At 41.4% G+C, this 14,610-nt stretch overlaps 1 protein-coding gene and 1 long non-coding RNA gene across 2 annotated transcripts in view; one reads left to right on the top strand and one right to left on the bottom strand.

Moving 5' to 3' along the window:
• CHN2 (chimerin 2) overlaps window positions 1–6,949 on the top strand; it is a 159,533-nt gene extending 152,584 nt beyond the window's left edge. The window contains exons 11-13 of the mRNA XM_042042756.1: window positions 414–551; window positions 1,396–1,501; window positions 5,097–6,949. Coding sequence (XP_041898690.1) covers window positions 414–551; window positions 1,396–1,501; window positions 5,097–5,268 — 416 coding nt within the window. The 3' untranslated portion in view covers window positions 5,269–6,949. The remainder of the gene's footprint in view (window positions 1–413; window positions 552–1,395; window positions 1,502–5,096) is intronic.
• LOC121671326 lies at window positions 6,281–14,557 on the bottom strand. Its single transcript, XR_006018486.1, has 4 exons — window positions 14,370–14,557; window positions 13,820–14,067; window positions 13,005–13,175; window positions 6,281–7,459 (listed from the first exon to the last, which is right to left on the bottom strand). It is a non-coding gene; the product is annotated as an uncharacterized LOC121671326 (long non-coding RNA).
• Between the last annotated feature and the right edge of the window lie 53 nt (window positions 14,558–14,610).

The following is a 14,610-nucleotide window of genomic DNA, read 5'->3' as shown; positions in this document are numbered from 1 at the left end:
TCATACTCCTATGCACCAATCTACAGATGGAAAATATGACATCAGAACAAGTTACTACTATCCTAGTTTCAGTGAATAAATGGGCTAAATGCAATAAATAAATTATAAACATGGTTTTTCATCCAACATTAAAACAGTATGTTTGAGATGGTACACTGCAGATATGGATGGTGTAATGACCAGCCCCTCCAAAAGATGTAAGCAAATAAATTGCTTACTGAAACAACAAGAAACTACCATTCCTCATCGATACACTGTAAAGTTGGTAGCAATATATTCTCGTTTAAGCCTTCCAAATGCTTTCAGGTTGTTTTTTCTTGTCAGGTTTCACACAATAAATCTGACTTAGAAGTCTAGCCTTGCTTGAGTCAAAATTAGGGTGGTTTTAAACAGATTTCTTCCTCCTTTTCTAGATGGTGACAAGGCTGATATTTCTGCCAGTATGTATCCAGACATAAACATCATTGCTGGAGCACTGAAGCTATACTTCAGAGACTTACCAATTCCCGTGATCACCTATGACACCTATTCCAAGTTCATAGAGGCAGCAAGTAAGTATTGCATAGTCATTTGTACCAATCTTTATTTACATTTCCCATTCGTAAAGCTGTCCATGTTAAAGGAAAGCACAGAAGAAAAGCTGGAAAAAACATGGGTGCTGTCTTCATTCCTTCTCCACCATGTCCTTCATTCACATGAAGCTTATGCCCGATTGTTCATCAGATGGGATATCATGCAGGTTAAAAAAATAAAAGTAAATGTATGGTCTCAGAATAACAAACTAGTATCAGAAAGTGTGGTTTCAGTGTCTTTTTGTATGTCAAGATAAAAAAATACTGTAAATCCTGCTCAGATTTTTAGAGAGATTGCCAAACAGTTTTAAATGAGCACTGGTGCTCAGTATGTGTAGGTATCACTGATACCTACATATTTAAATACAGTTGAAGTAATTCCGTGCCATTTCAATCTCTAGCTAAACTTACATATTCAAGCATCGTCTTTTAAAGTCATATATCCACACTCCCATCCAGTTCCAAAGGCTAATGGAAGTAATCTTTTGTGATATTTTAAAGGGACAGTTCTGGGCAGAGTAATATTATGAAGCATTTAACAAAGCTTGGGTACTGTACCTATACCGACCTGTAGATAGAGCTACAGACCATGGAGATAACTCCTGGGTGGTCTTTGTTGCTGATTTCTTTTGAAAGATCTTTTATTTTTTTTGAGGATGCAGAAGTTGCTGATAAGCGTCACATTTATGAGTGCAATATTTATCCCTCCAAGCACAGTCAATGGCTTGTAAATGATTCCATAATAATAAGTTATCTTCCTGATTTATTGCTGTGTACACATGGAAAGCCCTATTAACATTAATCCTGTTTGGTGTTTTTGCAGAAATCTCCAATCCTGATGAACGACTAGAAGCAATACATGAAGTGTTGATGTTACTCCCTGCTGCTCACTACGAGACACTTAGATACCTAATGATTCATCTCAAAAAGTGAGTTAATTGACATGCAGGGTAATTCTTGAAGACCTTAACAATTTTCTGCTTTGAAAGAGAAATATTACAGAAAATACTAATAAAGCTTCCATTAGGGCACTGCCACTAAACCAGTAATGTTACAGATAAGCAGACAAGCTGTTTGTGTAAGTGCATATAAGCTGTGCACTCATATAGCATAGATCCTTTTGCTGGCATATTATTGCAAACCTTTCAAGAGTTAATTGACATTTGTCACACTTCTCTGAGGCAGATAATATCTGAAAAATACTGAATGGTGGGTACTTCAGAGATGTGCTAAAGGTGCTCCTGTGAGGCACCTGACCATGCTTTGCTTCTGCCTCCACTCACCTCCTGTTTTCTCTTTGTGAACAATAACCCTAAAAGGAAAGAGCTGTCTTGTGTGAGTTGTTTGCTCACATCACAGTAAACCAAGAATCAAGCAGGGCCTATTTTTTTATGACTAGTAAAAGCAATACAGGTCCCAGTTATATCTCTCTTGGTTTTAAACACGCTCTGCCTCATTTGCTTTCCAAAACTTCTTTATGCATGCATAAGACATACATGAGGCACTTCATAAAGCTTCATAAGGCCTACAAAATCTTCAAAACTGCCTAGATTTAATTTTTCTAAGTTACTTAGGAGTGTACTGCCAAGTTTTCCAAGTTTTCAGCTAGGTACCTTGGAAAATTAAGGACTGCTCCAGAAAGGATACCCAACTTCCACTTGTTTCAAGCAAAACTGTTTTTCAAAACCATGCTAACTCTACTTTGCTGTTTTGGGTATTTACATGCCTCAAGAGGTCTTCTTTGTAAGTATTTAAAAACTGAAGCTGAGTACAGACTGGTGCTGTCATCTCAAAGCCTTCATTTATGGATATATTGCCCAAGATTTTCCTTGTCTCTGGTTAAACTTTGGTACTTGGAAACAACAGAAAAGGGGATAAGGGAGGAATAAAGCTACTGATGTTTTATTCAGAAAATCCTTGATCTCTTCTTAGTTGTCCCACTATTTGCAACACAGCTGTAAATGTGGAGTACTTTCTGGGTTTCATCTTCACTATTCTGCACTATTAATGCCAACCTACAAAGAAAAAGACCTCAGTTCATATAAAGCTGCTCAGAGAACTTGCATGAAGTGCATTTCATGCTCTATTAGGTTCTCATTATGCAAAAACTTTTCCTCATTTTGAATCAGCTCAGGTCATTAGAACTGAGTAATTTTTCCCCTTGATGAGACATTACCTGGGCATGCAGGAGCTTCTTTGGACTGCAGAAATGAGATGTGCAAATATCCACCTGTGTCAGTACATACACATGGACAACTGATGATGACTCACGCTGGCTTTTAAGAAGGCCTGTGGAGGCTGTAGACAAGTGACCTGCACACAGGATCAGTACTTTCATGTCCTGACAGCAAATTTTAATAGACATGTTTGGACTTGCCTTCCTTCTTCTCATGTACTGCAGTCCAGGCTTTGGTCCAGCTGTTGAGCTGACCTACTGATGAGGCAAAAATAGTCCAAGGTACTGATTAAGCTTTCTCTTTCAAATATTTGCCAATCATGCAAAGACTTTCCTCTCCATTCCCAAATCATAGCTTTTGGTGCCTGCATGGAAATCAAATGCACATCCGTTCCTATGGAGAATCTCTTGGAGAGATCTGAATGTGAAAGAGGAAAGAATCATTAAGGTTCAGACTATGCTGTTCTGTAGGTTAAACACAGAGTTCCAGCTTCAACCCCCTAGGAGTCTTCCTGCATGAATAAAACCTGGACCAGTATAAGGGAGTCTATGGAAAGACTGCAGGGTCACAGCCTCTACCCCACTGCTGTTTCTCAGTCAAAAAGAAACTGCAGAGTTGTTGTTAAAAGCACAGGAAGATCTAGCAGAGGCCAACATCAGCAACGAAAAATGAGTTTTTCAGTCAATTAATTACCTTTCTGATAACTTTGGTCAAAATTGAAGGAAACGCAATAGCATGAGCTGTCCCCCCTGTGGTGAAATACATACAACTCCATCCACACTGACATTGCAGTCAGGCTCTGAATATTCTCTGTGTTCACCCCAGCTGTGCAGCAAGCCCCACACTACTGAACAGAGGTGCTAATAAGATCTGTGTAGCTTTGCACAGCTGTTGAACATCTGTGCTGCATACAACCACAGAGGGAAAGCAGACTGTCAGACATACACTTGCACAGAGGTGGCTTCAGCTTCGCAGCCTTGGTTTGTCTTTGCTCCTTGCAAAGCACTGCTAATATGTCTGTGCTGGAAGATGAGGAGGTATCTGTAGTAGGGGCACAAATGGACTTCTGTCCTGGAAGCAAAGAGGAACAGCATTTTTCTGTGACAGAGCCATTCTTTGCAGAGAGATGACAGTAGAACCAAAACCAAGTCATATGAGTACCTTGCAAACAAGGGAAGACCAAAGTACTTCTGGTTTCAGCCACTTTGTGCTCCCCTGATGGCATGAGTGAATCCACTCACAATGCCCAGCTGGGAGTTGCCATGGCTGGGGAAGGTTTCAGCTGCTGCCAAGAGAGCTGTCTCCAAAACCAGATATGCTTCACCCTGGCAGAGGAGTCGTGTGAAGGAGATGTGAAACGTCATCCAGGCTGTACTTATCACAGCAAATGTCTGGTCTTTGACTGATCAAGTACCATGATGGATCAAGGGACTGTGGCTGTCCTGCACTACAGCGTAAGAGCACTCTCAGGACTGAACTCAATATGCCACTCAAATGGGACAACACTGATGTGATCCAGCAGTGTTACCTGGAGGGAAACCTTGAGCACACCTTGCATTTTCCAGCAGGCCTGACTGATCTTCCAGTCAGGGCTGACTTCCCTGCAGCTTGGCCAATCCTTGGTGGTCTTTGTTTGCTCCAGCCACAAGCAGTCCATTTATTCTTGAATGTACATTATATGATGTATGTCGGCAAACAAAACAGCCTGGGCTCTTCCCTGAAGTGCCTCTGTTCATTTATAGCAGCCTGATTTAAGCAAGTCACCTCTCCAGGCAGGTGCAGGATTCAGCCTACTCCTAAAGTGTCACAAGTAGTCGGAATCACTCAGCTGCTGGTTGGCCTGAGGCAGCCAGCAAGGCAGAACATCCGTGTGAGGGGCGGGGTTCCTGCAGGCTGGAAGCATTGGTAGTCTAAGGAAAATCCATGCCTGTATTTGAGGAGCACAACCACACCCCCCGTGTGATACACACCAAGCACAACCTGCCAGAGAACTGCAGTCACTGTAGCATAGAGGACTGTTCCATACATCATCATTTCAATCATGATTATGCTTTTAAAGAAGAAATTTCCACTAATTCTTACACCCTAACAGACAGTCACATGGAAAAATTACTGAAGAGGCACATGAGAGGTGTTTAAAGGCACTAAAAATCAGAGCCCCTCCATAGTTGCACCGTACTTGTTGTGGAAATAGTTATTATATAAAATAAAAATTGTTGCTGAAAAATGTCATTACATATCAGTGCTTGATGTGAAGCAAGACTAAAGACAGAAATGCAGATATTCTTTTTTTCTGGGAAGCAAGCAACTAATTACTTCTTTTTTCTTATTTTTTTTTTTATTTTAGGGTTACCTTGCATGAAAAGGAGAATTTTATGAATGCTGAAAACCTGGGAATAGTGTTTGGACCTACTTTAATGAGACCTCCAGAGGACAGTACCCTTGCTACACTGAATGACATGCGGTACCAGAAGTTAATTGTGCAGATTTTAATAGAAAATGAAGATGTTCTCTTCTAGTCAGAGAGGCATATCTTCAAAGCCGTTTGTTTTAAGATAATTAGTCTGAAGGAAAAGCAACATTTCTTTAAATTTTTTTAAACAGAAAGGAAGAGTTCCTTGACTGCACTTCAATTTCTGCAAAGTTGCAGATGGATGCCAAAATGTTTAGGGAAAGCCTATGTCTCATAGACATATGCCTCTTTGTAGAAGGGAAAAAGAAGGTCAGAAAAAATCCTCTTACCTTGTATCTTTTGCCTTGCCTCAGATGTATATTTGTTTTGAGAAGTTTCAAACAATTTTATTGTTAACTTATTAAGAAACACAAAACGTATTTTAATACGGCTAGAGAAGCAAAAAGGTACTTAATCAGTGTTACTTGTATACACCCTATACATTTCCTTCTTCATGAGACATAATTATATATGTCAATTGTGAAACAGAACCTATATTATAAAGATATTTTTACTTTAACTAGCTGAAAGAATGGCATTTTATTTTAGCAAAGTATAAATCAATGCGGTGCATTGATTATTTTCACGTAATTCTTTCCTGCATTTTTGCTATGATATATTGAAAAAATTGCCACTAATGCAGTATTATCCTGACATACCTCTTCCATTGCAAGTGTTTTAAAGGAGAATACCTTTCTTGTGCATATTTCAGCTTTCCTTAGGTTTCTTTGCATTTAGGCACTAGCATCCTAAGATTGTACACTTTTAGCCATTTACTATTTCCCAAAAAATATAGTGTTTTCTCTTTTTTTTTTCCTCCCATGTCAAATACAGTCTTGAGAATTTTTCAAAAGTCCTGGTGGTAGTATCAGTTTCACATGACAGATTTTTCTTGGATTACAGTAATATATGAGTTACGTGATGCTGGGACACTGGATATTTTCTGGCCTTGTTGAAAGTCAGCACTTTCTTGGGTGAATGATGAAGGATTTGGTTTTTCTGTAAAAATTGAGTTATGTTTTGTCATGTTTCTCTATTTATAAATGTACAGTAAATCTGCTAAAATTGTAGGTATTTATCTTGAATGTGTTTCCTGATGGTTTGTTAAAAAAAAAAAAAAAAAGAAAGAAAGAATGTGTAGGACATGTGGGAGCTGGTAAATTTAATTATTACCAAATTTTAATATTTTTCTCCCCTCACAAACATTGACCTACAGAGTTCATAGTCTAACTGCAACTTATTCCTAATGTTAAAACTGTTTCTCAGCATGACGTGTTTCTGCAAGCATAGAAAATCAACATACTTTACTACCAAACACAATTTTCAGTACAAAAAAAAATCTAATACTCCCTCATCTTGATCATTTGTATCATATGTGTGGTAACTCAATGATGCAGTTTCCTGAATTATTTCAGGGAGCACATGTTTCTATTCAAATTGAAAAATATGTGTAACTATGATAATGAAGAGAGGTAGAGGGTATGACTGTAAATTTGTCGTCTTCTAGAGAAATAACTAAGGGCTAGATAGATTAACCCAGATTTCAGAGCAAATGCTAAATAGTCTGAGTTCCCAATACTTCCATAGATCCTCCTGCCTTGTACAGGACTATTTGTTGTAGGTTATGTACTACTTAATACTGTCATAAAAATGATCTGGAAATGGTTTTATTTTGTGAAGTGAAATATGCTTTGTAATTTATGATAGTGTAAATGGAAGGAAAAATCCCATTAAATGTGTTAAAAGAGTTTTGGTGTCTGTCACTGACTACACGGCAAGCTGCCAAACAAAAATCAATTGCTAATTACCATTCTGACATTGCTGGAAACTTTCCTGCTCAAAAATTTAGAACAGTTTTAATGCATGTCAGAGTTTCAGATTGGCACTAGGTTGCCCATACTACCACAGCCAAGCCCATGCACACATTTATTTTCAGAGACCACCCTGCACCACCTCTGTGCAAAACTTCAAGCAAGCAATGAATCCCAGCATCAATCTAATCAATATCCGAGAAGCAAAGCCATCAGAGTATTTTTCCACACCCTTGAACACAGACATTTGACTCACAATGATTTTCTTTATTTTTTTCTGGTCAGTTCAGTTATGAGGGTTTTTTTAAGGCAGCACACGGGTAGCTTTAGCTTGTCTCACCATCTGGAGTCTCCAACACATGTCCCATCTTAAGGATTTGATGACAGTACAAGGCAGTGTGCCTAGGAGCACCCATGCTTCGTATCTGGAGAGCAGAAGTTTCTCATCTGTTGGACAGAAGAATGAGTATGATTCTGCATCTTAAAACACAAATATCTATTAAATTGTTCATGTTTCACTTGGCTAACTGATCAGCCGACGTCCAGCATCCTCGGGGCATATTGAGAACGGAGGTGAAAGGACCCTGTCCCCTCCACACCTCATTAGTGCCACCTTGTGCTGTGCCTGCTTCATCTCTTGTGTTGCCGTGGCCATCACTGCTGCACCTGGGATTGAGCTGCACAGCTGAGGTCAGACCGTTTCACATTCACCATTTGAGGAAATAAAAAGGCAGGAGACTTCCCTTTGCAAAACTGACTGCTGAAACAGTAGAAAAATCATATTTACCTTTAATGGAAACCTATACTTCAGTACACAGAAAAAAAAATGGGTCTGACTGGATTAAACCGAATCCTTCTCTTTGCTTCAAAGCATTCAGCAAGAGTATGATGAGTTATCTCACATGAGGCACTAGCAGAGAGTGTAAGAGTCCTTTGGAAGATGCTCCAGGAGGCTGTGTGTGAGCCCATGTGACTTCCCTGCTAGGTCATTTCATCTCAAGTAGAACACAGTTCTGCACCTCTGGGAGCAGCTGAGGTACCAGTGTCTGACTGCAATGGATCCTGCCTGCAGCCAGGTGTTCAGCAGAAACCTTGTTCCCCTCCAGCTACTGGAGAAGGCCTTTGGTGAAACAGCAAGGCCCCTCCTGCAGCCACCCACTCCCAATTCCTGTCTGCCATTCAACCATCCCTATGTTCTGGGTGATGCTCTGTGCCCCCTCACAGTGACTGGGGTGAGACAACTTGCCTTGCATAAGGCAGAAGTGTCTTAGCCACAATCAGTGAAACATTACATCAAGTTATGTTAATGATTTGTAAGGTGGTAGCTTTCCAAAGCGCCATGGAACAGTTGACATCTCCTCTTTATACTCATCTTTGTGAGACTCACTGCTGTCAGGTTTAAATATTTGGAGCCCTCCAGAGAACTGAGCACAGGAATTGTTTTCTGACACCACCACGCTGGAGACAGGCAGCATGCTCTGTGTGCACACATGTCCTGAAAGGGCACTGGACAGGGAACTGTCAAAGGGTTTCCTCAAATGAGACACCGATTCAGGGCTCCTCCACCCAGAGACCAGTTGCTGTGAGGCTTAATTATCTCTCTCCTGCTGTCAAATACTGCTGGAATTGGACAAAGGATGTAGAAGTTACTGAGGAAGAAGAGTTTGTGAGGGGGAGGGGGGAAAGAGAAACAAAGTGCATAGTAAGGGAACCTTTTTTTTAATATGAAGTTACAAAGTACAAAGACAGAGCTTTGTTCTCAGCTCTGTGCTTTGCGAGCTGAGGTCAGTTTAAGCTTCAAAACAGGTCTAAAAGAGGACAAATCTGGGTGAATTGGAACCACATTCATTTTATTTCTAATGAAGACGTCAGACTACACTTTCCCCCACACTTAGCATTCTCAAAGCTCATACAATATTTGAGTCTTATTGACAGAGCCTGTGCTGCAGGGGCACTTGGCCTAAGACCCTGGGAAGGAATGTATCAGGTCTGGGGTCTCTTCTGAAACAAGGTTTTTGACAGACCTGAGCTGTGCATTACTGGCAAATGCAGTACACAGGAGGGAGAAGGGATTGCAGGTGTGGTATTGAGCTAAATTCTGATCTTAGAGAGACCTTGGAGAGGTGCTGGGAATACCTGGAGTAATAAATAGCTGGGCTGAATCATAGAATCACAGAATCATAGAATAGTTTGGGTTGGAAGGGACCTTTAAATGCTATCTAGTCCAACTCTTCTGCAACCTCCCTGCAGGAACCTGTCTGGCCATCTTCTTATCTCTTTATTGGCAAGTACAGAGTGAAGTTCTGCAGAAAAGAGAGGAAGAAAATTCCAGTGCAAATAGACCCCCCACCCATAACCAGGGACCGAAAGCACAAAAACTCTTGAGGAGGGAGGTAATTCACAAACACTTAGGCAAGAAGAATGCCATCTAACTGGATCTTCAAAGCAGAATTACATTGATATCCCTACAGCTATCTAAAGGGAATGAAGAGACTGTAGGGCTGACAGAGATAAGGGTGAGAGCATCAATACGCTTTAAGTTCTTTAGCTGTAGAGATTAATCCCTTGATTAAAGATAATGGTTAAGGTTCAGAAATCTGAACCTTAGGGAACTAAGATTATTGCTGAATGCTCTAGGGGTTGCAGATGCAGGACATCAGTGCATCTTACATGGGGGCCATACTTTACATTATCTTTCTCCAAAAGCATGGTTTTTCTGAATATAGTTGTGCTGATGCTACAGGTAGTGCCAGGACTGGACATTCAGCACCTGAAGGCCATGGATTATTGCAGAATGTTTTAAGGACTGCAGTTAGGAAGAAAGTTTATGTCAGATGGAGCCAGTGCTTTGTAAGCTACAGTAGAAATGAACAGCTGCTTATAAGTAGAGAAACTGTCTGGGTTGAGTTTACAGCAGATTTGGGGGTGGCACAAACCAAGGCTGCCACTGGAAGTCACTTTCACTGCAGGGCCTGACAAGGTGCCAGCCAAAATACTCTCTCTTTTCTTGAAAGTATGAGGCATTTGTTACCACTAAAAGGAATGTTAGAATGAGGAGTAGGGTTAGATTTAGGGTTTGGAACTGTAAATCTTGGAGAGCATAAATTGCTGCCAGCCATATTTGTAGATACCTAAATTTCTGTTCCACTGTAGGGCACATATGATGATCAATGTGCATTAAAAAATCCATATTAATTACCACATGCTGCTGCCCAAGAACTTCAGGAGACTGGGCTCCGTAGGTACCCATAACATCCACTGGTAACAGGGTTAGGTTAGGAATCCAAATATTGAGGAACCAGTAATGTCACTGCAAGCTGCACAGCCCTCAGTATTAGGAGTAGGGATGATGTCAATAAGGGGCTATTGTTCATGGCGGGGTTTTTGTTGTTACAAACATGAGTGTCACGGTTGCAATTAAAGTAGGAATTAGGGACAGACCTTGGAAATCTAAAGCCTGAAGGACTGAGTGGTTCCCAAAGTTGTGAAAACTGCAGGATGCTGGTATCACTAATGATCATTCAATCTGTGGATTCTCTGGTTAAGAATAGGGATATTGGATGAACGGACTTTTTTGCAAGGCCTGCAGAGCTAGGAAGGGTAATGGTGTCAATAGTCACCATATATATCCATATTTTTCTCATCTGCTGAAGGAATAGGACCTTAGTTTTATCTTCAGATACTGTAAGGGTGAAAGAGAGGACAAATGTTAAGAGTTTGGGATTAAAAGAATCAGACTGAGTATGCTGCTGGACATACAAATGTAAGAATAGGGCTGGTGTCAGAGGCTGGCTGGGAACTGAAAATTGGAGGAGCTGTGTTTATGGTCTGTTTTGATGAAGTTTTGGCCTTCCTTATAGTTATGAGTATTTTAGGTAAAGTTTCAGAATCTGTTGAGTTCTGAGACAGATTTATTCAGGCAGCTGAACTTCCCATTGAATGAGGATGAGCACCAGCACTAAGCTAACAGCTTGCATTCTGCTACAAGATTAGTTCCCTTCACAGAGCTACCTTAGGGCCTGTGTAAATAAAGATATTGTCTGCCTTAGTGTTGGAAGTAAGATCAGAAAACTTAAGATTATATCTGTGCCAGTCAATGAAATGGAGTCAAGGCAGTCATGCCCAATCCATATCACACTGTACTTAAATGAGGTCCTCTCAGGGGCCCACAGTGTCACCTGTGGCTTTTGAGAGGCTTTTTTTCTAGAAGCACTGATTCAAGAATTGTGTTTCAGCCCATCAAACTGCTGTTTTCATAGTCAGAGGCTATGATGCAATGCATGTCCTAGACTGTTACATGAGGAGTGGTTGTGAACTGAGTGTTTGGAGGGTGCAAAGCTATGGAGGGGACAAACTTGTGTAGTTTCATCCATTCCACCTAAGGGGAATAATCCTTTGCTCTCACTGCCTTGAAACCATGCCTGACCAGTGCACAAAGACTGACAGAGGCCCAAATTCGAAATTATGCCAGGGAGTCACCACTATAAGCTACATATACCAAGTGCAGGGTTCAAACCCATGCCCTAGTTCTAATTTTTTTTTTTTCTTGGCAGGGCAGACATAGACTGGTAATGAATACTGTAGATCCACAGTCTTGAGCAGCAGCCTGGTTTCAACAGGGAAGATGGTCTCGCCCATTATAAAAGGGTTGGAGTCCTTCCTGTGGTTATTATAGTAAAAGCTAAGATTTGAGAAGCTGCTATTACTTGGAAATCTCAATCTATGAAAAATTAAGTTACTGCTGGCTTCTTCTGAATTGGCAGCTTGATACAGATGGGACACAGTTGTTTGTGTGGTCTTTTCCTGTACACAGAAGTCCACAGAGGTTTAAATTAACATGACATTTAGGCTCTGAGACTTAGGTGTTACAAGAACCAGTTTCATTGCTGAATGCTAAAGGGCCAACTTGTGCCAGCAGGTATTAGTGTTGCTTTTTTTTTTCTGAGTCAATTACTCAGTTGTATTTCAGGGTTAAAAGTTTAATTGAAACTTGAAGAACCAAGTATGTTGAATATTACTGGGAATATGCACCTTGGCAGAGCTCTGCTCTCTATAGGTGCCAGTGCCATATGCTCTTTTCAGTTGGCCTGAACATGTCCTTGGCCTTAAGGCTAGCATTTGAGAAACCTGCATTTCAAACATCCAGTATATTGGCTGGATGGTCTGGGGTTTCAGGGTAAATGAGAGCTCTGACAGCAATATTCACTAGGGCATTTTATGCTTCTGGGGGTCCCCTTGGTATAATTGTAACTGCATTTAATATCAGAGTTTTGGAAACCAAAGGGTTCCATGGTTTTGGGAAGGCTGATGTCTGCAGTGGATGGTGCCTCTCTTGTCCTGCTAGTAGAGATGGGTCCCCTCAACACAATTAGGTGAGAGTGTGGTTTGGCAATCCAAGCTTTCCAGAGCCCAGTTTCAGCTTGAGCACAGCAGGGTCTGCAAAGTTTGGAAAAAGAACAGTGGGAACTGCAACAAGCACTACTCTTTTTTTGTTCACTGCAGTAAGTTAGGGGTTGTAAATAAGATTAGTTTGAGGGCTGACATCAAAATCAGTCTTTGAGAATCTATATCTCGAAAATACCAGGATATTTCTGAATTTTGGAGAGCCTGCAGAATTATGAAGAATCTTATGTCAATATGGTCCAACTGTACAAAAAAGGAGCATGTTATAATGTGAAAAAAGGGCCCTAGTGTTTTATTTTGCAGTGTACTGGGGCATCTGTTAGAATCCTGCACAGACACCCCAGCTGGGACTACAAAACCCCACTGCTTTTTATCACAGCCTCCTGCAAAGACAGGACAGAATTTAACTGCAGCATTCTTATTAAATGAATGTGCTGTCCAACTTCCATGCATTGAAATAGGTTATTTACTTTTCTGTTTAAATAAACACTGTAAATGTGTGTATCCTGAAAGAATACAAGTACTTGCAGCAAGAAAGGGAGAGAGCATACATTCTCACTGTCAGAGTTGTTTTTGTATAAACACTAACCTTAGTGACAATCTTGTGGAACAGCATGTTGTGACTTTCAAAAGCAGAGCAGGTTTTGCTGTCCTCCTGCACCACCACATACTCATGCAGGCAGCATCCTCCCACTCCCACGTCTCTTACAAAGCTTTCCAAACTGCCTCTCTCTTTTCAGCAAACTCTGCTTTCAGTACACTGTCAAAAAGGAAAAATCTCTCATTATAGGATTCTTTGAAATGGGTTTAACTGAAAAAAAACCACACTGATTTGAAGTAAATTTGGCATTTTGTGAGCTAAGAGGTCAGGTGTATGGTAGCCTATTTGCAGAGTGAAAGCTGTAAAACACAACCAGTAAATTTTTATTTTTTTTTTTTTTTTTTTTTTTTTTTTTGGTGAAAAGAGCATTTAAAAATACTACCTTTATTTCCCTTTTTCCCAGGCACTTCCCTGGGACACAAGATGGAGAGAGATGCTGGGGTTGTCTTTCTCTACAGATACAAGGGAGTAGCAGAGCAGGAGAAACTTGACCCTATGGTTTACTGCTGCCCTTGGCCCAAGAGAGCCTGATGCCCTGAGGCTTTGTCTTGGAAAATGTTAGTTGCTTACTTGTTAGGAGGGAATGTAAAGGCTGTCTTTTATCACTGGAAGTTAGTGTTTCATTCCATAGAAGAATTTTTTTGGTGTTGAATTTAATTACTATGATAGTTTGGAGTACTTTCAAGTGTGTATACTTCCCTAGCCAAAAGCCTTTGCCTTTGAAGAGGACAATCTACAGAGTAACATAAGTGCATCCCCCAGGCTCCTCTGCCTCAGTAGCCTGCATTCACCAATTTCCATACCTCTTTTCTTTATGGACTATTCAGGGAAGCTGCAAGTAGCAGAAGTTGATCTGCAAAAGAAGATGAGGCTGAAATATGATGCTTTCGCACACTCTTCCACACCATCATAGGCATCTTTGAGTGGCTGACTGGGTAGCTGATGGGAAGGGCGTTAGGAATCAAATGCATATTACATGGCATAGTTCTCCAAGAACAAATCATCACTTGTAACACATGGTGTGGCACAAGCAAATCTTTTTTTCTTCTTTCTGGGTAAATAAAAAAAGTGAAGTCGTTTGTATGGCCATATATCCATCAGCACACATAAAGTCAAAGTCCCAATGCTAAGTCAGTTTGAATACAACTGTCAGTGTGACCTGCAGCTCCACTCGTTTTTTAAAGAAGGGCAGTTAACCACAATTCTATTTTCTTCAAGGCTATAAAATACCCACCCACGCACATGTATCACGTGCACAAACAAAAAGCAGTGATATTTTGTTTCAGCCATGCACGCTGGCAACTGCGCATCCATCCACCCTCGGCAGTCCCGGATCTCACGGCGCTGCTTCACCTGCGCTGAGGCTTCCTGCTCCGCCTCCTCTTCCTCTTCCCCCTGTCTCTCCTCCGCCGGGTCCGACTGCAGGGCACACCGACCCTCCTCCCTGCAGCCCCGCGGAGTCGGGGCCGGCCCCTCCTACCCCGTCGCGCGGGAGCCGGGCAGGTGAGCGGGAGCCGCCCGGCCCCGGGGCTGGCCGGGCCGCCGCTCCGCCCACGGGGGCGAGCCGCGGGGCCGGCCGGCACCTGCCGCCGCT

Source organism: Corvus kubaryi, unplaced genomic scaffold, assembly GCF_017639235.1.
Source record: "Corvus kubaryi isolate FWS band 111438036 unplaced genomic scaffold, C.kubaryi_AGA036_p1.0 37398, whole genome shotgun sequence".
Lineage (NCBI taxonomy): Eukaryota > Metazoa > Chordata > Aves > Passeriformes > Corvidae > Corvus > Corvus kubaryi.
This window is presented reverse-complemented; position numbering and strand designations above follow the sequence as displayed.